Consider the following 25,988-nt stretch of genomic DNA (forward strand, 5'->3'; position numbering starts at 1 on the left):
ACTTGGATCCACACCTCAGTAACACTGAGACTAGACAACTCTAATGCACTCTACATAGGTTTCCCCTCAAAGTCAACTTGGACACTCCAGTTGATGCAGAGTGCCACAGTGTGGTTATTATCAGGAACTAGGTGGAGCATGCATATTACACCCATTCGGCAGTCACTCCATTGGCTGCCCATAAGTTACTAAGTTCTATTCAAAGTACTCGCTATCATGTACAAAGCCCTTTGTGGCCTTGGTCCTTCACGTTTGCTGGACACCCTCTCCCCCATGGGCCACGACAAAAGCCTTGCGCATCTGAGCAGGCCTTGTACAGGTGCCATTCCGCAAATGGGCAAGATCAACAACTACCTGTACACAAGCATTCTCTGTTGTGGTCCCCACCTTATGGGATGGCCTGCCTCATGAGGTTAGGAAGGCTCCCACTCTCCTGGCATTCTGCAAACTAATCCAAATTTAATTATTCAGGAGGGCACTTTTACATAGGCCTAGACAAAAACGGAATAATTCAGAAAGATGCTTTAAAGGAAAAGGACTGTGCACTATACGACTGTGTATAATGCATACTATTGGCTGCTGTATATAATATCCTGCTTTATAATTCTTTCATCATTTAATATGTCATGTTGATACTTATGCTTTGTTTCAGGTTTCTACAATCCTTATCTTACAACGCTGCTTATTGGATGTCCCATCCTGTTGACTGTATCTGCCTTGAGTCTCAGTGAGATGCAATACATTACAAAGTAAATAAATAAATAGCTTATTCACTAGCAATCCATTTTGTGGTGGTTTTCAGCCCATATGTTGGACCCTCTGGTAGTTGCATCATCCATCCCTCTAGCTTATAATTGTCATAGATGGACTAATCAGAGGAAAACAGGAAGCAGCCAGACACTATGCCACTGTATATGGACTCAGGTCTCACTAACAGCCCCAACTTCCACTGACAGGCAATCAGAGAGAGAGCAGGAAGCAATATGGCACCCTTCTGTCAAGAATGGATGCGACTCAACGACGATTTGCCTCTGCAAGTAACATTTACGAAGATTTTCATGTTATTCAAGTAACTCTTCTTTATTCCTGTAAACCTCCTTGGAAGCCAATGTTGACAGAAAACTGAGATAAAGTTTTTTTTAAAAATCACTGTCATAAAACAACTCCGCAGAAAGTAGTTTCATAAACAAAATTATAGTTAGGAGCCTTTTCTGTGTGCAGGGATCCAGACTCTCCTGATTCAGCTCCTCCTATCCGCTAGATTTATCCCTATTTCTCCTTGCTGCTTTTCCCTGGTGACTACCTGATCTAAACCCTTGCCTCATTCTTGCTGGTTTTCCATATCAGTTTTTGCTTCCTGCCACAGCATTAAATTCCCAGCAACAGACTCAGCTTGGCTCCTGGTCCTGTTGACAGTTTACATATATCAGTTCCTAACAAGACCCCGGCCTCTTGGATCATGTTCTAAATATCTTTAGGTCTAAATTTAATTTACCTCCTCAGTCTAGACAAAAATGTAATGTATTTGCAACTTAAGCAAATGCCTTTTGAGGTTTCATGAAAAACATCATTGTACGCAACTCGCAAGAGAACATAATGTTTGTTGCTGTATTTGCCACTAGTTAGATCTACTGTGCAGTTTGGTTAAACACAAATTAAACAGGTTATAAATAACTACAGTTGTTCAGAGGAGCATACAAATGAGGAATACAGGTTTGGAGCACAAAGCATTAATTAATGGGAATGGGTCATTAATGACTTTTTTTCACATTGAGATGGCATCTGAGCCTCACTCAACTTATGTTAACATAAACTGTTTACACATAAAACAAGAAAGAGGTGCATTTGTAATACAAATAAACATTCTCATCAGAGTGCATTTTACATTCACATAACAATCCAAAGTAAAAGAAGTCCTTATTTAAGCATCAGGTGTGAAAGCACAGTCAGGACACCACAATAGCAATTTTCGAAGGGCTGAGGTAAAAGTAAGAGAAATTAGGAAGGTTCCTCTAACTGGTGGGCAACAACACCAGTTGTGCAGGAGAGTTATGGAATCTTTCTCTCTAGAGTTCTTTTTTAAAAAGTCTGGATATGCCTTTGTCAAGTATGATTTCTTGACTACTGGAATATTGCTACTTCTGGGTAATTGGATTGGAGAACTAATGATTCCAGCTAATCTTGGGTTAATTTTTTGGTCATATCTTGACTCGGATTAGGCATCTGATACAGACCTCTGATTTCCAGGTCAGCTGAAGTCACTGTCCTGAAATTTATAGCATTACGAAACAAAAAGGTAAGAAAGATGCAAAACAAAGTCTAAAGCAGTGGTTTCCAAAGTGGGCAGTACCACCCCCTGGGGGGGCAGTGGGATTACCTAGGGGGGCACTAAGAGGCAAGAGGGCAGCAGGGGGACACTAGAGGTGGGCCCCTTCAACTGTGTTGTTCACTAATTTACAATAGAGCAAGCTATGGCACCATGCTGGCAAATTTGGTGGAAACGCTCAGAATTTCCCCCCAGACTTTGAAGAGCTGATACCACTGGATCAAGTTCATCAGTTTTGTTGAATACATTTCAACTGAAAAGTTTTAATTTGATTTTGAACAGGTGTGCAATTAATTGTTACTCTTTTAAATTTTTTATTGTTATTATCTTCTTTAGCGAATCATGCAAATCCCTATTTTGAATAATGCTTTTCATAGGGTAGGAGCACTGGGGTTGAGTTTGTGGAACCAAGTGGGCGGTGGCCCGAAAAGCTTGGGAACCACTGGTCTAAAGCATGGTTCTAAAGCTCGCCTCTAACCATTGCAGCATTTGCCAGTGTGCTTTGCTTACTTTTTGAGTTTTGGCAATAAAATCCATCCAAAGGGTTTTGAATGGAACAGGAAAAAAAAAACATAACAAAATACCAAAACAAACGAACAAACATACAAATAAGGAGCTTCCCTACTAGCTGTCTGGGTTGCAATAAAGTCAGCTTATCCCAGCAGGCATATGACAGCTGTTCATTCTTCACTTGTCCATAGATAAAGACTTACTTATGTCTCTGGTCCTGGGAACCTCTCCCTGTGGCCATGAGGGAAACACACTGTCCACATTCTTTGAAAACTGAATCCAAACAGCATCATTTTCCAAAGGAAAGGGCAGATCCTGCCAACAATGGTGGCCATTTGTGACTGGCCTCAATCTCCCAAAACAACCTTTTTTGTGACTAGTTCCATCCACCACAATAACCATTTTGTGGCAGCACTCACTATTCTTTCTCAAAATTCCACAACTGACCACATGCTCAATAAAGTTGTGGATCCTCGCTTTAAAACTTCACTTTGTCTGTATATTTGCCTGTACCTATTTCCCTCACATTTCTACACATCGAATTAAAAAACTAATTGTGTCGTGTACTGCTTCCTTTTACTCAAATTATTCAAATACACTCACACAAACTTTACACATTCGACACACTTTACACATTTCTGCTGCAACAGAGAAGGCAACAGAGATGGATAAGTAGGATGAGTTGTCCTTTATTCAAAGGACAACAGTTACAGGTTGACACCTTGGATATGGCCTCTGTGTAGTCTTAGTTTCGGAGATGAATATACTTTTTTTAAAAAAAACCTGGAGGAAGGCCCTGGCTCTTTCAACAGCTGTGTCTACTCCTATTTTCATATCAAAGTAACATTCAACGGCACATGTCAACAGGCATATTATAATATCCGAGGATAGTACTCCATGACACTAGTGCCTTTAATCCAATGTACTGGGTGGTGTTTTCCACACAGGGACAAGCTTGTGTGCTCTCCTCATTGTGGCTGCAGCTGCCGATACAGCACAATGGCAATAGGGCTTTCACATGACAGGCTTCCCGGCTTTTTCTCTGCCCCAGTCCCCTGGGAACAGCCAGTTCTTCCACACCATATGGAGGTTTTCAGGTTTCCTCAGTTCGCAGCTTTTATCTCTTAAAAAGTAACCTCCCTTTCATTATGGAGATATAAGGGGAAAGGGGAAAGAAAGGGATAGGAAGAAAATAGATTCCTTTAAAATGTGGTTGAAATGTTGGAGGAGAGTGTTACGGATTCCGTGGACTGCCAAAAAAACAAATCAGTGGGTTATAGATCAAATCAAGCCTGAACTGACCCTAGAAGCTAAAATGACTAAACTGAGGCTGTCGTATTTTGGTCACGTCATGAGACGACAAGAGTCACTGGAAAAAACCGTCATGATAGGAAAGGTTGAAGGCAGCAGGAAAAGAGGAAGACCCAACAAGAGATGGATTGACTCAATAAAGGAAGCCACAGCCTTCAATTTGCAAGATCTGAGCAAGGCTGTCAAAGATAGGACATTTTGGAGGACTTTCATTCATAGGGTCGCCATGAGTCGGAAGCGACTTGACGGTACTTAACACACACACACAAGGGGAAAGGAATATCTCTGTAATGGAAGGGGCTAGATACTTTAAAAAAATGGCTACGAATTCAGAATACCTGATATACAGATTGTTTCAGCATTATAACTATACTCATTTGCAGATTTTTAAAAGCCCACCCCCCAAGTGGCAGATTGGGAATGGCCACCAAGGGGACAGGAAAAATGGCTGCCACATGCATAGGACAAGGACAATCTAACTTTCCCACCCATGCAGCAGCCATCCAGGCTTTGCTGTGATCTTTCTCAAAATTTTGTAGCAAAGTTTGGAAAAATATCATAGAAAGCCAGAGAAAATCTGGAGGTGCATGAATGCACCACAGTGATGTGGGGAAGTGGGGGGGGGAAACATGGTCCCCAACAGCATCTAACCTGGAACAAATAACTCATATAAAAAGGTTGGTGTTCAGGGGAAATTCTCTTCTCCACCCTTATTGTAACAAACAAAGAGCTGATGATCACTCTGGAATCTAGACATAAGGCTCTGGAAAGATGACTAGTATGCACATCTGGTTGACATGAAAGCTTCGTTGTTTCACCTAAAGTGGATGTAGGATTGGAATCAAAGCATACACCTCATAAGTGAAAGAGGTGCCTCACAGAGAACTCATTTCTTTGCCACGCAACAGACACATTTGGCCCACTGTGGGGCCATTCCTTCCTGCACTGCGGGTAACATGAGAAGCTCTAGACCAATTCAGGAGGAGCCCATGCTGTAGCTTCTCCTCACACCAGCATGAACCCTCCAGATGTTGGGTGGTCTTTAAGATGGGGAGGAACTGCAAAGTGGATCCTCCTGAAGACCAGGGATTTTTTTTATGGGAAGGAGTGGCATTGTTCCTATACCGCTAAAGTAATGTAAGATTCTAGCTATTCCATCAGGATTTGATTAAAGTACGACATGTGGAATGTGTGCATGTTTGTTCAATATGGGACAAAAGCAGCTATCCTCCTTAACTGCATGCATAACTTCTGGGAAGTCGCATGGTGAAAGTGATGTGATTCCCACAGTAAACTGGCTTCCATAAACATGATTGCTCCCAATGTTCATATAAATTTGGAAGATATGCTGTCTGTTGACACATATATAGTACCAATTCAGCAACATAAAGGATGACTGGTCAAACAACTTTTCCTCATCCCAGATAACTGCTGGGTAACATCCAGCCATCCTGTCAAACTCTGAATGTCAATGAAACAATGATTATATTTGCAGAGTTACCAGGTCCCTTATAACTAATAGCATATCCATTTCCTGAGAATGCAACTTCAAGAACTAACTGCCACAGTCTCTAAATGAGCTGTTTACTTAAGAGAAATTATGCATCCTGCTATCATGAATCTTCATTCTTTACAAACCCATTTACTTCCCAAGCACTAACAACCATATTCATCAGGAAGAATGATGTGGCAAAATAATAAACATGTGAACATAGCATCCATTATAAATTCAAGCTTACTTTGGTATGGAAAAAATCAGTACAATAGCATGCCTCAACACAAAAAATATTAATTGAAAACTTTTGGAGTTTTGAAGCATTGCAGTACAAATCTTCTCCTTAACTAATATTAAACTTCCCAATATGAATCTGGATTTCCCCTAGAAAGATCTTGATGTTTCAGGTCAGAAAGAAGGGAATTAGTATAGTTCCCTCTTCCTTTTCCTCGTCTTATGGCCTAGCACCCATCAAGGAAAACCTCAGGGGACTTGCTTCTTCCTGCCACCGATACAACTGGCATTCCAACCCCACACATTCATCCTACATCTCCCCCTACCGCTTTATCTCTAGGAGAAGTACGTACTAGCCACACTATTAGCTTCACTCCACATCTGGGATATGTCACTACCTGGATCTGTAAATGTACTACCTGAAGCATTACGTGTTCGAGCCAAAGAGGCAGGAGCCAAAGGAACACTCCTATGAACTCCCCTTACAGATTTCCCATAACCAACATACAACAGGCATTCTCATGTGTCATATTTTTACCTGTTTCTTAAAAGCAGAACTGAAAAAACTTTGCACGTTTTTAGGACAGTATTTGTGTCTTTTTTTTTATATGCATTTTTTTTATTTTTCTAAACTATTAAGCACATAGTTCAGCAAATACAAATAAACAATCAACATCAGAATAGATAGAAAACATTTGCCAAAATTGTTACATTCAATCATAGGTTAACTTCCCCTACACCCTCCTCCATCTCAAAATATATTTGTATATTCTTTTGCATAGAATTTCTAATCCTAATATTTATTTCCATTATTTATCTATCCCTTACTATAACAAACAAGAAAACAGAAAGAAATAAGAAAAAAGGGTAAAAAGGACAACAATAATAAAAGGATTAGTAGAACAAAGTAGCATTAATTACTTCCATTAAGAAATTTAATTTATTTTAAGTTCTCCCTTCCTCCCTAACACCAATTCAGTGAAATATTGCTAGTAAATTTATTATCGAATACAATCCATATCCATAAGGCCTGTCCTTTTAACCAATTCCATTTATTAATCTTCACCACATAAGACACCAAAGCCAGTTAAACTAGTCCCTTTATCTGGGTTTTCCAACGCCGCCTTCTTTTCATCATTTTCATTAAACACCGATGGTCCTTAAAAGTTGTTAGTAAGCTCTCTTCCACAAATGAGTAGTCGTCAAGGCGCATCTTAGTTGCAATGTTTTCCGCATCCAGTTCTAAGAGGAAGATCCCAACAAGTCGAGTTTTCCTGTCCAAGTAAGTATTGAAACATTCATCAAGCAGATTGAAGAAATCACTTACGTTCTGCTCCATTGGTATCGGCAAGGCTATTGGAGTTTGGTCTGTTGTGTGTTCTTTCTCTTCTTCCTCAGCAAGAGAGCTCTCTAGTATTGCAGTATTTGGGAATACATCTGCAGCATCTTCTATGAATTCATTCCTGTTTTGGGTTGCTGGCAGGGTGGAGATATTAAATTTGGTCATCATCTGCTCCAGCAGTGCTGACATCTGTTTTTGTTGGTTTATCAGTTGTTCGTGGAACCTTGCAGTTGTCTCATTTTGTAGATTGAACATATCCTGAATTAACTTTTCCATGGCAGATTCTTGCCAGAATGCCCTTCTCAACAGCGGTTTTGGCAGGTCCAAAATCAAAGATTTTAATGAATGTGGGTAGATTAATAGGCTTTGTTAAACATAATCACTAAGAATTTTTTCCAAGAAGTCCTTAGTTTGAAGTAGAAATTGAGGTCTGAAAATTTTCTGAAAAAACCAACAAGTTTTTTTGCAGACGCTCTAGATCGGCAGTAGACAGAAAGTAGGAAGTTGACAGGAAACCGTATAGCTACGGACTTTCTGACGTCTCCTGTTTTGTAGTTTTTCAAAGAAACGCCTTCAGATGATACACCAAGGGAACGCCTTTCGGTCCTGCACGCTTCTTTCACTTCCCTTCTCCCCTCAATCGGCAAACATGCTTCTGCAAGTCACGGCAATTCCTAGGGGATTAACGCATGGGCAGAATGTTCCTGGTTCACTCCTCTGTTATCTCACAATATTTTAATCCCACAATATTTAAGTCTGGCTAATCAAACACATGACGCCAGCCTATCCCACATTAAGTCTGAAACAAGTAGCTGCTGGAGGCTCCCCGTGCGTTTGAACCAACTATATACTGTGGGATAATTCGCAATGCGGGATAGCAGGGGAGTGACATCGCCCAAGGATTGGCTGAGGGGTTATCCAATCAAAGGGCGATTCTCCCCCTATTTTTTTCTTGGAACACCAGCATTCCCGTATACCATCGTCTCAACCCTCGCATGGCCAATACGGCGACGGAATGAGGACTGACGGGAAATGGCGGGAAAAGCGGCAATTGCTTGCACAGGAAAGGGGGCAGGACGGGAGACCGGAAGCGGCAATTACTCACGCAGGAAAGGGGGCGGGACGGAGGAGACCGGTAAGGAGCATTAGTAGCGAGCTAGTCGAGTCATTACACGCACATCAACGTTCTGGTAATGTGGCGAAATTAAAAAAAAGTAGCGGATTAGCACAGAAAAGATTGCTATAAACCAGGGATTGCTTAACCTGTTTTTTTTTTTTGCCTTAATTCGCGACTAAGGTGGGTCCGATGCGCATCCCTTGGACAATCGTGCGTGTGGACCACGGAAATTCGCTACTATTAAGGCACAAAGGCGAGACAAATTGGCCGTGTGTTAAACCCTCTAGATGTCTTCTGGTTCTTGAAAACGAAACTTGAGGACGTGGATGGAAGACCTTCCCCAGCCGGGAAAAGGTAGCATAATCAAGGAGAGGGAGGGTTTTAATTCTCCTTTCCCCTCAAACGTCACAGAAGCTGATTGGTCCCTTTCACATCAATCAGGAAGTTCGATTGTTTTGTCTACCCACAGATCAATTTGATAAAGTCCTTGCCACTTTATCTGATGATTTATCTTAACAAAAAAGGCTTTATACGATGGAGGGGAGGCATGCGGAGTTCCCAGTAGTTACTTTCAGCCCGGTTAATTTTCTATATCCTGTAAGATCAAAAGAATTCTTGTACTCACTTAGACTTCGGAGAGTGAGGTATTTTTCCTTTAAATGTTTCTTAAGATGGTAATAGGTGCTGGAGGTCTCGGCTGGTAGCCAAGAAAACGCTTGCGGCGATGCCTTCTCCCCTCAGTGCCAAAGCAGGACTGCATCCACACCTCCGGGGGACTTAAAAGTTCCCTCGGAGAGTATGGGAGTCACACTGCTATCTTCTGGCTGCAGAGGAATTCCTGCATCCCAGTCCACTATTTAGGACCGGGTTGGTGTGCTAAAGCACTCCAATTTAAAGCGTATCTTGGATTCTCCTAGGAGCTCTCCTAGAAGACTGGCGCCGGGACCAGCTCAGTCACCGGAAGTCATGACAGTATTTGTGTCTTCACGGCATTTTACACACACATACACATTCCATAGAAATCAGCCACTCTAACCTTTAACCAGGGTGGATTTGATTTAAATCAAATCGATTTAAATCACTAGTAAATCACTAGTCAGTAAGTCTAGATTTAAATCATGGGTTTCTATATAAAGACTTGTGGAGTATTCTGCTCAAAAGGTTTCATTTTCATTTTTATTGCTTGCCCCTCCCTCCTCACACCTAGCTCCTTGTGCAGATCTATTCCGCTCCGAACAAGCTTCTATTCACTGAACTTCTTGAACCTAAGAACTTAAGAGGTAAGGGGTTGATTCTGTGTACATAGATGTGCAAAGAAACAATGGGATTAAGGTATTTTCCTCAACACTATGTTTATTTTATTACATTTTTGCTGTGCAGAAGACTCATGTTATCTCTGAAGACAAATTCAGTTTTGAGAACTGTAAAACCAAGCATCTGTGATAATATCTTCTAAACAGAAAAAACTGCCCAAAATAACCTTACAGAAACCTCTTGAAGAACATGATATTGTGAATGGATTAACGGAATTCTTTTTCCAAAATTTTTTTTAAACATTGCATGAATATACAGCCTCATTCTACATAATTAAAAACTAATCCTTATCTTGTGATGAATAATCTTTGGACTATAATGTATCTTAAATAGAAAACTATCTTTAGATTGACTTTTCCTCAAAAGCATTTTAAAAAAAATCCGATTTAAATTTTAAAAATCTAATTTAAATTTTAAAAATCCGTTTTTAATTTTTTTTAATCATCAATTTTTATCTACCCTGCCTTTAACGGAATTTTGTTGCTATCTCAGGGAAAGTTAACATTTACTTCGCAATGTGAAACAAATTACTTGGACATGTTTTACTGAAATCAGTGGGATGTGCTTTGCTTTAATTTCAGTGTACTAGGAACTGAACTGGTCCTGCTATGCTAAGATACTAAATAATTCCAAGAGAAAGAAAGAAAGAAAGAAAGAAAGAAAGAAAGAAAGAAAGAAAGAAAGAAAGAAAGAAAGAAAGAAAGAAAGAAAGAAAGAAAGAAAGAAAGAAAGAAAGAAAGAAAGAAAGAAAGAAAGAAAGAAAGAAAGAAAGAAAGAAAGACCAAACATTACTGGAGTTGCTCTTCTTGTGTAAGTTCTTCAGATCTTTGTACCCCTGTCACCATGGCCAATTCATCTTTTAGCTCCTGGATTTTGTTCTTTAATCGTGCAATCATCTGAAAAATAAAATAGATATTATTTCTTAATTAATAGGTATGGTTATGATCTGGAATTTCTTGGGCTACCTCTCTGAGATGACAGAATTTATATTTAAATTTTGTCATACATCAACACACTTTTTCTCCTGCTACAGAAATGGACAAGTACTACAAATTAAATAAATTCAGTGACTTGAATGACAAAGATAGAAGATGTTATTTTAAAAGTCAAGTAGCGATGCAGAAAATTAAATTAAAATATTATTATCACACAACTTTGTAAAGCAGCATTTCTGCCATCTTACCCCAGAGCTATAAAATGACCACAGAATAGAAAGAAATGAGACCTAAAGTCCCTTTGCCCCTGCTCGCCCCTCTGGGTGAGATTTTGGGAATGCATAAGTGATTGACCTTCCTCTCAAAATGCTGGAAGGAGAGAAGCTTGTTGGAGAGAAGTTTTCCATCAGCGATTTCTACTAGACTCTTGAGACAGGAATGGCGAAAGAATAGAAACTACACTAACTGCTCGAGTTCCTTTAGAAAGCCTTACCGGGTTCATCTGATTAGCCTTCACATTCTCTTTACTGCCTTTATTTTTATTTCCTCCTGTTGTGTACTGATTAGTGGTAGACAGATTTTGATTCCTGGGTAAAAGTCCTCTGTGGACTTTCCTAATAATGCACCTGTGTGGAGTTACAGAGTAACAGTACCCACCTATGTGGACACTGACTGGATCATACAATATATATCATGTGTAAATAAACATACATTTTTCACCTACTAACACAGGACAGCAATTTAAGTAGTACTATTTTTTTTCCAACAGAGGTAAATGCTTAGAAAATAGCCATATCTATAAATACTTGTCATTTTTAATGACAGTTTTAATACTCCAGACATTTCTGCAAAGCTATGTCGACAAAGAACTATAGCTTTAGTTAGATAGTCAAACTTCAAGGACACAGTATTAAAATAATCATGATGTGTATACAAAGCCACTAAACTAGGGTTATGCAGATTTTCCAGGACGATGTAAGTGACGTTTCCCAGATGATGCCTGTCTCAGAAGATGTATTTTTAAATTGAAAGCAGGTTGAAGAAATAGCTATTATTATGTATTAGTGGAATTTGGAATCAATCATTCCTTAAGATGGCATCCTCACTATACATTTATACTGCAGTGGATATGCCTGTATAACATATATTGTGTTTCATAGATTACAGCCAAGCTTTTGATTGTGTGGAGCATGAAAAACTATTTTTGGTTTTAAAAGAAATGGGTGTGACACAGAATCTGATTGTTTTGATGTTCAACCTGTACTCTGGACAAGAGGCTACTGGTAGGCCAGAATATGAAGACACAGAATGGTTTCCAATTGGAGGAGGAGGAAGAGGAAGAGAAAGAAGAAGAGGAAGAAGAAGAAGAACATAAGAAAAGCCCTGCTGGATCAGACCAAGGCCCATCAAGTCCAGCAATCTGCTCATACAGTGGCCAACCAGGTGCCTCTAGGAAGCCCCCAAACAAGACGACTGCAGCAGCACCATCCTGCCTGTGTTCCACAGCACCCAAGATAATAGGCATGCTCCTCTGATCCTGGAGAGAATAGGTTAAGAAGAGGAAGAGGAAGAAGAAGAAGAGTTGGTTTTTATATGCCGACTTTCTATACCACTTAAGGAAGAATCAAACCGGCTTACAATCCCCTTCCCTTCCCCTCCCCACAACAAACACCCTGTGAGGTAGGTGGGGCTAAGAGACAGGGATTTGCCCAAGGTCACCCAGCTGGCTTCATGTGTAGGAGTGGGGAAACAAATCCAGTTCACCAGATTAGCCTCCACCGCTCATGTGGAGGAGTGGGGAATCAAACCCTGTTCTCCAGATCAGAGTCCACCACTCCAAACCACCGCTCTTAACCACTACACCATGCTGGTGTCAGATAAGGATGTACTTGTTTTCTCTATCTGTTCAAACTGTGTGCAGAACATATCATAAGGAAAGCTGGATTCAATTTAGATAAGGTGGAATGAATATTTGGTGGAAGGAACATTAACAATTTGAGATATGCCGATGATACCACATTAGTGGCAGAAAATAGTAAAGACTTGAAATGAAACTAAGGATAAAGGAGGATTACAGCTGAAAAAGAAGACAAAAGTAATGACTAATTTCTTCCTTTATTTTTATTTCCTACTGCTGTGCACTGATTATTCATAGACAAATTTTAAAATCGGCTTTTAAAACATTGCCTCTCGAACAGCATTATATCAATATATCGTGTACAGTCTCTTTCGTAATGCCCCTTCCCTTATTTCTCTGCATGGAAAGAGACTCCAGACTAACAGCACATTCCTGAGAACTGCAGTGGCTAGGGATGGCGTGACCGTGGCAGTGCCACGGCGCCTTCAAAGAGGTATGGCTGCTGCAGCAGGGAAGAAAAGGGGTTTTAAAAATGTAAAATAAGAAAAGGGGAAAAGAGCGATGCTGCGCCAACAAAAAGCTGAGCAGCACTGCTGTTGCTAAAGGAGGCGTTCCCAGGCTGAAAAGGGTTAGGAAGCTGCCTACTGGCAGCTCCGCCCTCAGGACGCCCCGGGAACGCCAAGGGGCTGGCGCAAGTGGCACTACTCCAGCGTCCATGCCAGTTTGCATAGCAGAAGTGGCACAGACACCATCATAGGGGTCATGGCGCCTCTTCAGCCTATTTGGCCCCCAAGCTCAGGAATGGGCTGTTACTTTTTTTATATAAAATGAAAGCTGAGAGTTCAGGGAACTATACATTTATTGGTATATCAATATATATGTCAATTTCAATATATGTGTACACACATATACATACACACATACATACATCAATGAAATGAAAATATATAAATAAATATTCAATCTCTGATTTAAACTAAGGGGAAACCCCACGGCAAAAACAGGGAAACTACAGAAGATGGTTCCTGTGTTGAAACCACCATACACACAATTTTTAATGTTGCAAAGATATGTGAAAACAGATAAGAAAAGGGGGTGAGAGGGAACCTGTCTCTACATGACAACAAAAAACTGCAGCGTCCATCATCAAATTAATGAGTTAGAATTATGAAATTTTCAGTAAGCAAATGACTATCCTTTTTAAACAATCAAGAAGAGTCCTTACCAGTCTGGGATCAATTTCTTCATTAAGAACTGCTTCATTCTTAATAAGGGCAACACGCTGTGCAAATCTACAAGTTGATATAGATTCCTAAAAAAAAACACCCTTATTAACATGCAACTATGTGAGTTATGATTCGTAAACTAAAACAGCTCTCCTGGGAATTGATTATTTTGCCATTTTAATGGTGCATAATATGTATTGTGTCTGCTGTCAAATGTTTATAAAATTAACTGGAATTTAGCTCACAAAAGCCTTTTTTCTTCTTGTGAGCAGATGCAGTATAGTAATACAATACTGGAGCTGTGAAAAAAGAATTACACCTCAACAATTAACTTGCTGTGTAACCTCAATCGAATATATAAAGTATGAGAATATTAACCCGACTTGTAACTTATATGTATTGCCCTTTGGAGGTATATTGTTGTTGTTTTTTATCTCTGTCTTTTGGTATGCCAATAAAGGTTAACGAAATGAAATGAAATGAAATAAAGTATGAGAATAACACTGACTTACCTCACACAGCTGTTATAAGATTGTTCAGAGTTCTGAACTCTTAAAAGTACTATATAACCTCTAAATATCATTACTTGCCCTTTATTGACAAGCCAAATACCTTCTCCCTGGCAATCAATACAAAAAGAACTGTAGAAAGTTTGCCTGAAACTGGTTGCTGAGAAGCAGCACCCAATTCCTGTCAAACAATTCAATAATATATAACATTGTCGAAGGCTTTCACGGTCAGAGTTCATTGGTTCTTGTAGGTTATCCGGGCTGTGTGACCGTGGTCTTTGTATTTTCTTTCCTGACGTTTCGCTTCAGTGTCCTTCAGTGTTACTCCTCTGAAGATGCCTGCCACAGCTGCTGGCGAAACGTGAGGAAAGAAAATACCAAGACCACGGTCACACAGCCTGGATAACCTAGAAGAACCAATATATAACATTTTTTATAAGAATTATCAACTGTTGTGCTAGTCATGTGCAAGACATGATTTCAAGCTAGATACTGCATTAATTTTGTGCTTTGACATGTTAGAACAAAATGAAATAGATTTTTTAAAAAGAAATATTTATAGCATATTATATTGAAAAAAGGGGTCAAACATACATCTATGTTCCTTTTTTCAATTGACAGTGTTGCAATCATTGTGGTCATGCAGTTTCCTCCTAAGCTGTCTCTTAGCACTGAGGTCATCATAGAGTTCCTGTAAGGGATATGAGACCGGTGTTTCTCTGACAGGGCAATAATCACCTGCAATAAGAACAGAAATGGAAAACTTTCTCAAAACTCTGTATTGTTTAACTCTTGGCATCTTGCTAATATCACTTTACAACTGAGCAGTTTCGACAATGTAACAGTAAATGTAACTCACTTTGGTACTAAGACTTTCAGCCCATTTCTGAAAGGGGGGTGGATCCGTGGTGGCCGGGAGCAGTGCAGCTGTGCCTCCTCCTCAGAGGCTTCCTGGCCACCGAAAATAAATGTAAAACAGTTTAAAAGGAAATAAAACTAAAATGCCCCCATTGCAGTCAACAGGGCTGCACCACCAAAAATGGTGGCGCAGCAATGATGCTGCAAGGTGGGGTGTTACTGGGGTGAAAGGAGTTAGGAAGCTGCCTAAATGCAGCTTCGCCCCCAGGAATGCCCCCCAGACCAGTGTGGGCTCCCACTTCCAGGATTCTGCTGCTGGTGTTGCCGCACCAGTAGTGGAGCCCTGCACATCAGTATGGCTTCCCGGCGCCAGCATGTTTCCCCCCTCACCAGCGCAGGTGTCACTTTATTCCATGATAAGGTGGCACCTATGCTGGCAGGGGGTTAAGCTGGCTCCTGAAGACCTTCAGATCCCCCTTCAGGAATGCAGCTTTACTCTGATAAACTTAGGTATTTAATTTACTATGTACCAACATTTGTACCAATGCAATGTATCACCTTAACAGCACATTCCTGAGATGCACTGGTGGCATTTGGAGGCCTTTGGAGGCCGGCGAAGGCCTGCGATGGCGCAAGGGCCCACAGCGCCGGTGTCTCGGTGTCGCACACTGGCATTTGTGGCCCCAGCGCCGGCGTGCAGGGCCGGATGCTGGCCGCTCCCGCGGCAACGTTCGGGCCGAACACCAACGGAGCCTGCCGATGATGTCCCAGGAGGCATTCCTGGGGCATCCCGGTGCTGGCCGGGGGGGCAGGGCCGCTATTAGGTGGCCTCCTGAGCTTTTTTTGCCTATGAGGGTTGCACAGATTTTTTGCGCCAGGCGGAGGTTTCGGCAGGGCTGAAATCTCCTTAGGAGGCAGCACAGCTGCACTGCTTCCTAAGCCCAGCGAAGGCATTCTAGTCAGGAATGCGCTGTAACTGTGCAAACCTAATGAGAGTTACACCCTTCTAAGCCAAGTGACTTCAGTGGATTTAAAAGGATGCAACTCTTCCTAGATTTGCCCTGTTTGTTACACCTAGCTTTTAAAAGCTATCTTTCAACATAAAAAGAGCCCTCAAGTCATAATACAGAAATAATAAAATGCTAGGAACCATACTAGGAATAAGACAACAATACTAGGAAATGTCGAAGGCTGCAGAAAAAGAGGAAGACCCAACTCGATCATGGGAGCCACGGACCTCAGTTTACAAGATCTGCCAGGCCTGAAAAAGGCTGTTACTGATAGGACATTTTGGAGGTCACTGATTTGGAGCCACCGTAAGTTGGAAGCGACCTGATGGCACTGAATATACACAAGCAACAATAAAATCAGCAAAGATTCATATCAATACAATGCAGCTTATTTGTAACTACTATTCTTTGAGTTGTTCTCAGGGCAGTCACACAGATGGGATATGCACACGCACAGATATGACAGGCTCTGTTCTTCTTGACCAATACTCTTTACATTAACTGCCCTCATCTGCACAGTTCCTTCTCAATACTGCCAAGGCACACTACTAACAATCTCATTCTTGTCATGGGGAAAGTGGGTGAGTTGTGTGACTGCATAGACAGCCATCAATAAAATAGCTGCTACAGATAAATGTAACTCTGTTGCATCCTTTGGGGCTTCTATGCAGTCCCACAAATAGAAAAACCTAGAAATGTTATCTGGAAAAGGAGTAGAGGCTCATTTATTGATAAATACTCAAACTACTGATTTGAAAACATGAGCCTTTTTCCAGGAATCATTGCCCATTTCATAACAGTAAGCAAAGTTCCTACTTGCAAAACTGTACCTAAATATGTCTTCTGCACTGCCTTTTCCTCACTATTATTCTAGATTTGAGTGGTTTTGATGGGATTTGTGAGGAAAACCATCTTAGCCAAAAATAGTGCTGCGTCTTAGAAAGTAGTGTTGATCCAAGAAATACCTTTGTGTCTTTCTGGTAATTTCTTGTAGACTGGAAAGGTGCGACCTTCTAAACCTATGAAGCAAAATTCGCAGCTCAGGTGAGAGGGGGGGGCATGGCCACAGCCTCCCAGTCCAAACTGAAGACGGGCGGGGGCCCCGACAAACAGCTGAGCTGCAGCGGCAGCTCAGCTGAGAGAGAGGGAGGGCGCCAGCCCAGGCTTGGGGAGCATGGGCTTGAGGAGAAGGAGCACAGCCCTAGGCAGACGCAATGGGTCTGCGCGTGCCCACAGAGAGGGCTCGGCCTGCTGGCTGCGGCACACGTGCCATAGGTTCGCCAACACGGATCTGTAATAATACAGACTGCTTGAGGACCTCTATAGAGCAGGGATCTCCAAAGTCAGATTGTTGCCACCAAAAAGGTTTTAGTTCTTTCTGCCAACTTTCCAACCTTACTCAAGCCAAGCAGGGCCTAAGTTGATTACCTATATGGAGGATACATTTTTTTCCAAATGTATTCATTTAAAACATTTATTAGCTGCCCTTTCTTCCATAAAGAGCTCAAAGGGGCTTACAGTATAGATAAAATACATAAACAGCACAATCCTGAGGGCTGTTGGCTGTAGTGCAGTTGGCTACCAGTATAACTATGGTGGCTCTAGTCTGCTCCCTGACGGGTTTCTTTAGAGAGAGGCCAGCAGGAAAAAGAGCGTGTTGCTGAGTTTTTGGAGGGTGCAACTGCTTCAGCGTCGCCAGTAACTATGCCATAGTGTCCCATCAAGGTGTTGTGTTGTGATGGCTGGGCTGTGACAGACAGGGCAGGCAGAACCAATCAGGGACTGACAGGAGTGGGGGGGCCTAGTCCTGTACATATCACATCCAAAAGACAAGAAGGGGCGGGGTCAGGGATTGAGACACCATATCTGTAGCATACCCCCCCAGCCCCTGAGCGGCTGACAGAGTTGGCAAGGGCTCCAGCAATCCCCCTCCCATGGAGACCCAAAACAGGCCCTTGGCTGAAGCGATGCAAGGGCTGCCATCACCTTGAAAAGGGCATGGGGACATGACAAGGAGAGTCTATCCAGTGATGGGTATCCTCCGGTCATCAGTGGGAGCACCTCCGAGCAGCCCAGCCACACCGCTGAGGGTGCCATGTGCCACCCCCTTAACCATCCCCACCAGGGGCAGAGGAGGAGAGGGGGCCACTGGGGTGAACTCAGATGTGGGGCACGCAGCACTGCTCTCCGTTCCCCCAATAGCCTCCACAAAAGAGCAGACGTATTCCAAGCAAACAGATACTGTGGCATATATAGTAGATTATACATTATGTTCTTATGTTCTTATCCCTATTTCCTGAAGGGGGTACAGGTGGTGAAAAAACCACAGCTGACAAAATTTACTTCTAGACACAACATCACCAAGGTTTCCAAAAGCTCGGTCCTAAAGCAACCCCAAGATGTGAATTGGTCGCATCCAGAGGCAAATCCAACCCATAACATATCAACTCCCCACCATCAACATCTGGGTTGAGTTCAGCTTGCTTGCCTTCCTCCAATCCATCTCAGCCTCCAGAACCCACACTGATGTTGCTGTGTTACATGGGAAGTTCTGCTGGTACAATAATTAGGACTGGGGTGTTTACTCAACATGTGTTTACTTCGCAGAATCCTAAACAGAGATATACCCTTCTAAGCCCATTAACTTTAATGGATTTGGAAGGGTGCAACTGTTTGTAGAATTGCAATAATAGAATCAAATTAAATTTCTTGGTAATATTTACAAGTTGCAGAAAATCTAACCATTTCACTTTAAATGCCAATATGCCAAAATAAAAAGTGTGAGGCACACAGTTAAACAAAGCATAATATACATTTCTTAAGTATTTGTCTGCTTTTCTCTTTGAATGTCTGCCTCACATGCTGACATGTACCCAGTTATTGTAGCTTATAACTGTTTTAAAGAAACTTTTGTAAAAAGCAATGTGTTCGTGAGCAGGAGTCCAAAATCAACAAAAACCTGACATTACTCTTAATGCTTACTAGGCTATAAAAACAATACTCTACATTGAAACTAGGGTGGAAAATTTTGTTTCCAGCAGGTGCAATATTTTCTTTTCTGATAGAACACCTGAAATATGGCTAATGCTCTTTAAGCTACTAATATAGACACAATGAAAACAGTACAGTAATAATAATGTATTCAACAGGTTACTGAACTACCTTTGATATGCTTCAAGCATGTCTCCCTACGCAGAGATCAAAGTTTTGTGGAACGGGGTGGGGAGGGTTTAATAAGCAACACAAATGAGAAATATTAGAACTAAACACATGAAGTGTTGAAATTTTCAAGAGCCGTAAACTGGATTGGCTAGGTTTAAGGATTTGGGGGAAAATAGGATTAAACCTACACAGAAAAACGTGAAAGTAAAACTCATCTCGTACGTTTTGCATGGGGTAGGTTAGGATATGGGGCCATTGTATTAAAATGGTACAACAAGCTGCTAAACTGTTAAGGGCTCTGTTAGGCCTTCTATGAAATAGTGACACCCTCCTTTGATATGAAAAAAAAAGGTAAAGGTCCCCTGTGCAAGCACCGGATCATTCCTGACCCATGGGGTGACGTCACATCCTGACGTTTACTAAACAGATTTTGTTTACGGGGTGGTTTGCCAGTGCCTTCCCCAGTCATCTTCCTTTTACCCCCAGCAAGCTGGGTACTCATTTTACCAACCTCGGAAGGATGGAAGGCTGAGTCAACCTTGAGCCGGCTACCTGAAACCGACTTCTGTCGGGATCGAACTCAGTTCGTGAGCAGAGCTTTTGACTGCAGTACTGCAGCTTACCACTCTGCGCCACAGGGCTCCTCCTTTAATATGGAACCCACACACTATTGCTACATTTTAACAACTTCCATTGAAACTATTTTTAACTAAGAAGTTCTACCATAAAGGCAGAGTGCAGTAAAATGGTGCAAGGGAAATTATATCTGCCACGCTATTAACTCAGATAATCTACACTGATACACCTTACATGGTTTGCTGAATGTTTATTAAATAGCCACAATGGCAAGTACAGTGTAACAAAAAAATGCTAAAAGCCAACTACTTTCCCAAAGTAGTCATAAAATGATGAATTAAACTTTACGTTAACTTTACCTGTTCCAAATAATGTAATGACAGATTGATATATTTGGCCTCTGTCAGCAGCTGACCTCCAACTCCAGACTTTGCAACACGCTCTGAGCCAGCCAGATCCACTAAGTGTAGTTTGGAGCGTCGAAGGGTTGCAGATCCTGGTTCTTTGCTTGAGATATGAATGGTGAAAATGCAGTGTGAACGAGTGGAGGCTTGGTTCATTGGAGTCTGTGAGGGAAAGAATTTCAAAAGAGATAGCTGTAGCTTGCTTAATAGCATCCACATTGCATGGTAACAAGGGAGGAGGAAGACATATCCATTGACCAAAGGGTTGGGCTAGATGAGCCTGGTGGTCCCTTCCAACTCTATGATTCTATAATCTATGACCATGTAGACAAGGTGGGTTGAAGCATATTAGCCCGTACACAAGATAACTACTTCCCAGTCATTAGCTTATTTATCCTCAAAAAACCTCTGAATATTATTAGGCAATTATTACACCCAAATTATATATAGAAATTAAGACTGAGAGGGTACCCAAGGCTACTCAGTGACATGGATCACAAACAACAACAAACCAAGATTCATCATTACAGGAAAAAGTCTAGGGGGTTCATGCTATCACTGCCCTCTTACAGAGCTCAAAAACTAATATTTTCCCTTTTTGTGAGAAACCGCAGTTTGTGGTTATGGCCAAATCACGAATTATCAGCTATAAATGGAATGCTTCTTTTAGATTAAATGTGTACATCGAGAAGAAATGGATAATTGTTAAAACAGCAAGGGAAGCTCAGCAGTTAGCTGGCACTTTGGAAGCCACAACAGTATGGGGTTTAGTCTTTAGTTAAAAATAAACAAGGCCCGCTGCCCTTTCTCTTTTATGTACAACATGGGTGGTTTTAAATTGTTGACATCGAACATGAAAGGTCTAAACTCTCATAATAAAAGATGAAAGTATTAAATATTACTTAAATAAGAAAAGGTTGATGTTATCTTTTTACAGGAGATTCATATAAAACAAAGGAAGAATGGTTTTTGGAACATGCAAAACATCAGACCCAGCTAAGAAAGGAGTTATTATAATTCAAAACAGGGGAATTACTGTCCATGGGACATTATGTAATAGGAAAGGCAAGTATATAATGCTAAGAGCACTCATTTTTAATGAACATTGATTAATGTTTGATGAGGTCCCTATACATATATAAATGTGTAAACGCAGCCCTATGGAGCCTTAATGCAAGATACTGACAAAATTGCAGATAGTTAAAATATTTTCCCATTATAATGTTCCTGAGTAGTGAACTCTAGGTTAGATACAACCTCCGATCATGTGAAGTCAAAAACACTAAGACATTTTTCTACTCCATGGATAACTATCAACTGCTTGATATGTCTTCAGTCAGAATCATTAGATGTTACCTTTTAATTCTTCACATAATAAATCCAATTCAAGACTAGATATTTTTAAAATTTCATAATTTCTTACGGCAAAATATATGTTTTTCTAAAAATGAAATATGTGCGCAAGATTTAGTCCAATTTCCTTATCATATACTGTTTAGTTCACTTGTAGTTCAAATAGTCATGTATTCCCACATGAGGAAAATTCAACACGGCCAATAAAAATGTAAGCTGCTAGTGGGATGTGATAATGGAACACTAATGTAACCATAATCCTTCCACCACCACACTGAACTTTTTCCCCTCATACCATACCCACACAGAGAGCTCTATGTAGGGCACAAAGAAATAGAAAGCACTTGTCAGAAACTCTACTGAACAATAAGATCCACGTTCCTTGTGCTCATCTTTCTTAAGACATTTCACTGCATAATCAGCTGTTCAGACCCCTTGAATTTTTTTAAAAAAAATCTTTAATCAGGAATTTACTGATTTTTACTCAGTCTAGTTTGAAACATCCCAGACTTATGTATCATTAGGAAGAGAAAAGATTAAAGAATGAGTCAATCTTGAAACAGATGGTTACTGGTGTGACACTATATGTAAAATAAATAAATGGATCACAGTGTTTGGAAAATAACTTCAACATCAGGATGCCATGACATAATAAACTACAATGCTAACATCCTTCCCAATCTCATTACAAGAGCAAAAAGGGCAAACTGTTTTATTCAGATAGCTTCTAAGGAAATAAAGCACTTATTTTGGCTGCATTATGTGCCTGCAACTATTGCAATATTTTTTTCAGAACAAAGTCCAAGAGAAATAGACTTTTTCTATGCATTACACAGAATAATCTGGTTCATCACAAGATTTTCTTAAAATTACAAGACTTTCTTCAGACCAACTTTCTTCAGAGACTACAAGGCAGCAGGCTACCTTCCTCCAGGAACTCATGTGCAGGTCTGGCTAAATCCAGCAAGAGCATGTTGGTTTGAGTATGCGTATGGCTGCATATTCTTCTCTTCTTCTCATATGTCATTGTCATCTATTGTTTTATAATAAATGTTACATGCATAGTGAAGTAAGCTAAAAAGCATGTGGTCCTCTCACTCATTTCTTACCTAAAAGATCCCTAAATTTATGACAATCATTGCTGCTTATTAAGAACACAACAGTATGGAAAGTGATGGCGTTGCAGCCATGGTCTACTTAAAAGGTAAAGGTAGTCCCCTGTGACCCATGGGGTGACATCACATCCCAACGTTTACTAGATAGACTACGTTTACAGGGTGGTTTGCCACTGCCTTCCCCAGTCCGCTACACTTTACCCCCAGCTTACTTACTCCACAATAATCCTAATGAATATTCTACTTCCGCATATATCTGACAATTTTTTTCCACAATAAACTGCAGGTATTTCTATCTGTTCGTAAAAGCAACAGTATATTACCAGAATTTTAGCAGAGAAAAAGAGGACCAAAGAGGCATTTGGGGAAGCTGCAAGTGGATTTAGAACACCACTGGGAAAGTGCCAGCTATCTCCAAGGACCAAAAACGGTCCGTGCCTGCCCTACAATATGCCTGCTTCAAACATAGCAATGGTTCTTTAACATGAGCAAGATTTAACTCAAAAGATAATAAAAGTAGCTAAACAGAAGTAATCTCAAAGCAAGGTCAGAAATCTCCACGACATCTTCAAATGTTTAAAAATCTTTTTTACCACTGAAACAAACAAGAGTGCAGCCAGAATTCTTTGCAATGTCTCTCACAGGCACTCCAAAAACACAAGTAACAGAACAAGTACTGTGTATGTGCCGTCCCAAACTGAAGGAATAGAGAACCAGAGCAATAAAAGCCTGTACTGAAACATTTCCTCCCTCATTAAACTAGGCTACGTTTGCATTAGGGAAAAATGAATACTTAGTTGGAGACCGAATTGCATGCCCCCTTTGATCTAACTTCCTAACAAAACAAGATTTGAGATTTCTGAACATTGAGCATGCCAGCCTTTGGGGGGAAGGAGAGGAATGGTAAATAAAGTCCTGCAAAGAACTACTCAAACCAGAACGCTTTTTTACAGATTACAAGACCTACATAATTTCACAAGCACTGTAAACAGTAACCACACACTTAAGTTTAGATACATTTCATTTGTGTTGGCTGAGTGGAATAAAGAGTGAAATCCACCAGGATATCCACCATTGGACATTTCCTTGTCCCAAGAAATTGCCAAGTTGTGAAGTAATAGAATGAAGACACAATACAGTTTTTCTTCAAACAACTATGTCGGCTAACAAAATTAACAAAATTATTTTCCTGAGGATCCTTTCTACAAGAGTCAAGAGCAATGTCTTCATTAGCTTAATTCCTGTGAGAACTACCTTTAATTCTCTTGAAAATAACCTGATGCAGCCCTAAGCCTTTGACTATACGAAACTGAGATGTGTTTCTTGACTCTTTGAAAAAATGATATAAAACAGAGCTTAAAAACATTTACACGTATATATCAGACCCAATTTACACTTTCAGAGAATCAGGATGATACAATCCCCCCCCCATGGGACTGAATCCCCATGGGACCAAATCACTTCAGAATGCTAGTGGAGAATTGCATATTTGCAAGTTCTTCCATGTCAAAATCTCCCTGTGAATAGAAAACAAGTACATCGAAGTCCTGGCTAGGCTAGAGCACTTTCCCCTCAAAAGCTGTATGTCCAAACCGGGTGTTATTTACAAAAGGGAGAAATAAGGTAGGCAGTCGCCATGAACACTCAGAAGTGGTACACTCCCTGAGTGCTTTTACTGAATGTGTAGATCTGCCCAAAATAGAAAAGGTCAAGTGCAGAAAGATGAAATGGAGTCAATGCAAATACAATCACAGGCCCTTCTTAGGCCAGCTTAAAAATCATAAATACACAACATACTAATTACAGCTTTCTAATTGACTGGGAATAACAATGACAGTTGTTATCAGAGAGATGCTTCAAGACTTACAATTAAAAATAATCCACAGCTGTAACCCAAACATACACTCTCTCTTACAAAGATACCAACTGTTTTAAAAACTGGTAGGAAATGCATCACATCAAAGTCCAGCTAAACATACAGTTCTACATTACACGTACATATTGTTCAGATAATGCTTCTTTGGATCATGTCTGAGACTAATTATGCTCCCATGATTATGCCATATTAGTTTCCTAATGAAAAGCAATTACACTACTTAGAGCAAACAGACATTCATTAAAAGGTTATAAGGTCTGAATTTTTCTCCATATTTTTCATCAGGTAAAAGCCTATCCATGGTTAGAAAATGTAAGTCGTTTCAAAAAATTAAATACCACATAAGAGGTTGTTTGTTTGTTTTTACTTGGAATATGCAATTCTTGTTAATAACTTCACAAAAAATCCAAGTGAGAAATGTGGACTATAAATAAATAAATAAAACCATTAGCACTTGCTACTGCTTTGTGATTGCTTCTAGTGCTCTGAATGTACAAGCACGTAAGTTTCTTAATAACTTTTCCTGAAAAACTTTGCTCTGCTGAAAGGACATGAAAATAAGCCATAAGAACTAGACTATGTACTCCAAGCCTATGTTTAGCAGATGTTTCCTGGTTACCATAACAACTTCTGAATTTGTCTGTATCAATACGAAGTTGGTAACTTCATTTTAAAAAGTGATTACTAAGTCCTTCTGGTAGTACACTACTTCTTCAGAAACAAATTGAAAACTGTCAGGTTAAAAACCAAAACATATTTTGCTGCTCTTCTGCATGATAAAATAATCAGATATTCAAAGTTCATATTAACACGCACATACTCTTAAAAACCCAGACAGTGACATTTTACATAAGCCAAAATAAGACCTTCAACTTTGCTAAAAATTCTTGTTTTCCAGATGCCAGAAATCTTTTTGTGTTGAGTTTGAAAATTTGACAAAAGTTTGTTCAACGTCAGGCTTCACTGTTGAACAGGATGGTGTCAGATACCCACCAGTGATTTAAGTAGTCTTTGCTTAGCCTTTATGAACATGCATCACATTGTGAGGACTTATAGTTATATTCAATACACATAAATAATACTTGAGGTGTAGCATGTTGTTCCCCACTCTTACTTTTTCGTTTCACACATGGTTTTTCTTCTACCATTGTACCTGGATATGTCTAAAAACAGCTGGTAATACCCATATAGAAGTGAATTGTGTCAAGGGTCCAACTGTGTGCTCAAATAACCAACTAGCATTAATTTGGCAAACCTCAAAATCATGTTCACCCAATTAATGTTAATCCATGGGTTGAACATTCACTGAACTTTCCTTGCAAAGCAAGAGATACTGAATCATTGTGATTCAGTATCATGTGGACCTTTAAAGTTATCTTCACCATAGCTGATAAAAAGTTACACAGCAGAAATTCCATATGGCATGAAGAAATGTGGTAACTATTCTTTTATGCAGT

The 25,988-nt window shown here is 40.3% G+C and overlaps 1 protein-coding gene across 1 annotated transcript in view; it reads right to left on the reverse strand.

Annotated features, from left to right (window-relative positions):
- The window catches only part of KIF6 (kinesin family member 6), a 177,621-nt gene that overhangs the window by 117,972 nt on the left and 33,661 nt on the right, over nt 1–25,988 (reverse strand). The window contains exons 7-10 of the mRNA XM_056852795.1: nt 20,143–20,349; nt 14,772–14,915; nt 13,668–13,754; nt 10,442–10,545 (exon numbers count right to left, since the gene is read on the reverse strand). Of these exons, the coding sequence (XP_056708773.1) occupies nt 10,442–10,545; nt 13,668–13,754; nt 14,772–14,915; nt 20,143–20,349 (542 nt within the window). The remainder of the gene's footprint in view (nt 1–10,441; nt 10,546–13,667; nt 13,755–14,771; nt 14,916–20,142; nt 20,350–25,988) is intronic.

This window comes from Euleptes europaea, chromosome 7 (genome assembly GCF_029931775.1).
Source record: "Euleptes europaea isolate rEulEur1 chromosome 7, rEulEur1.hap1, whole genome shotgun sequence".
In the NCBI taxonomy this organism is placed as follows: domain Eukaryota; kingdom Metazoa; phylum Chordata; class Lepidosauria; order Squamata; family Sphaerodactylidae; genus Euleptes; species Euleptes europaea.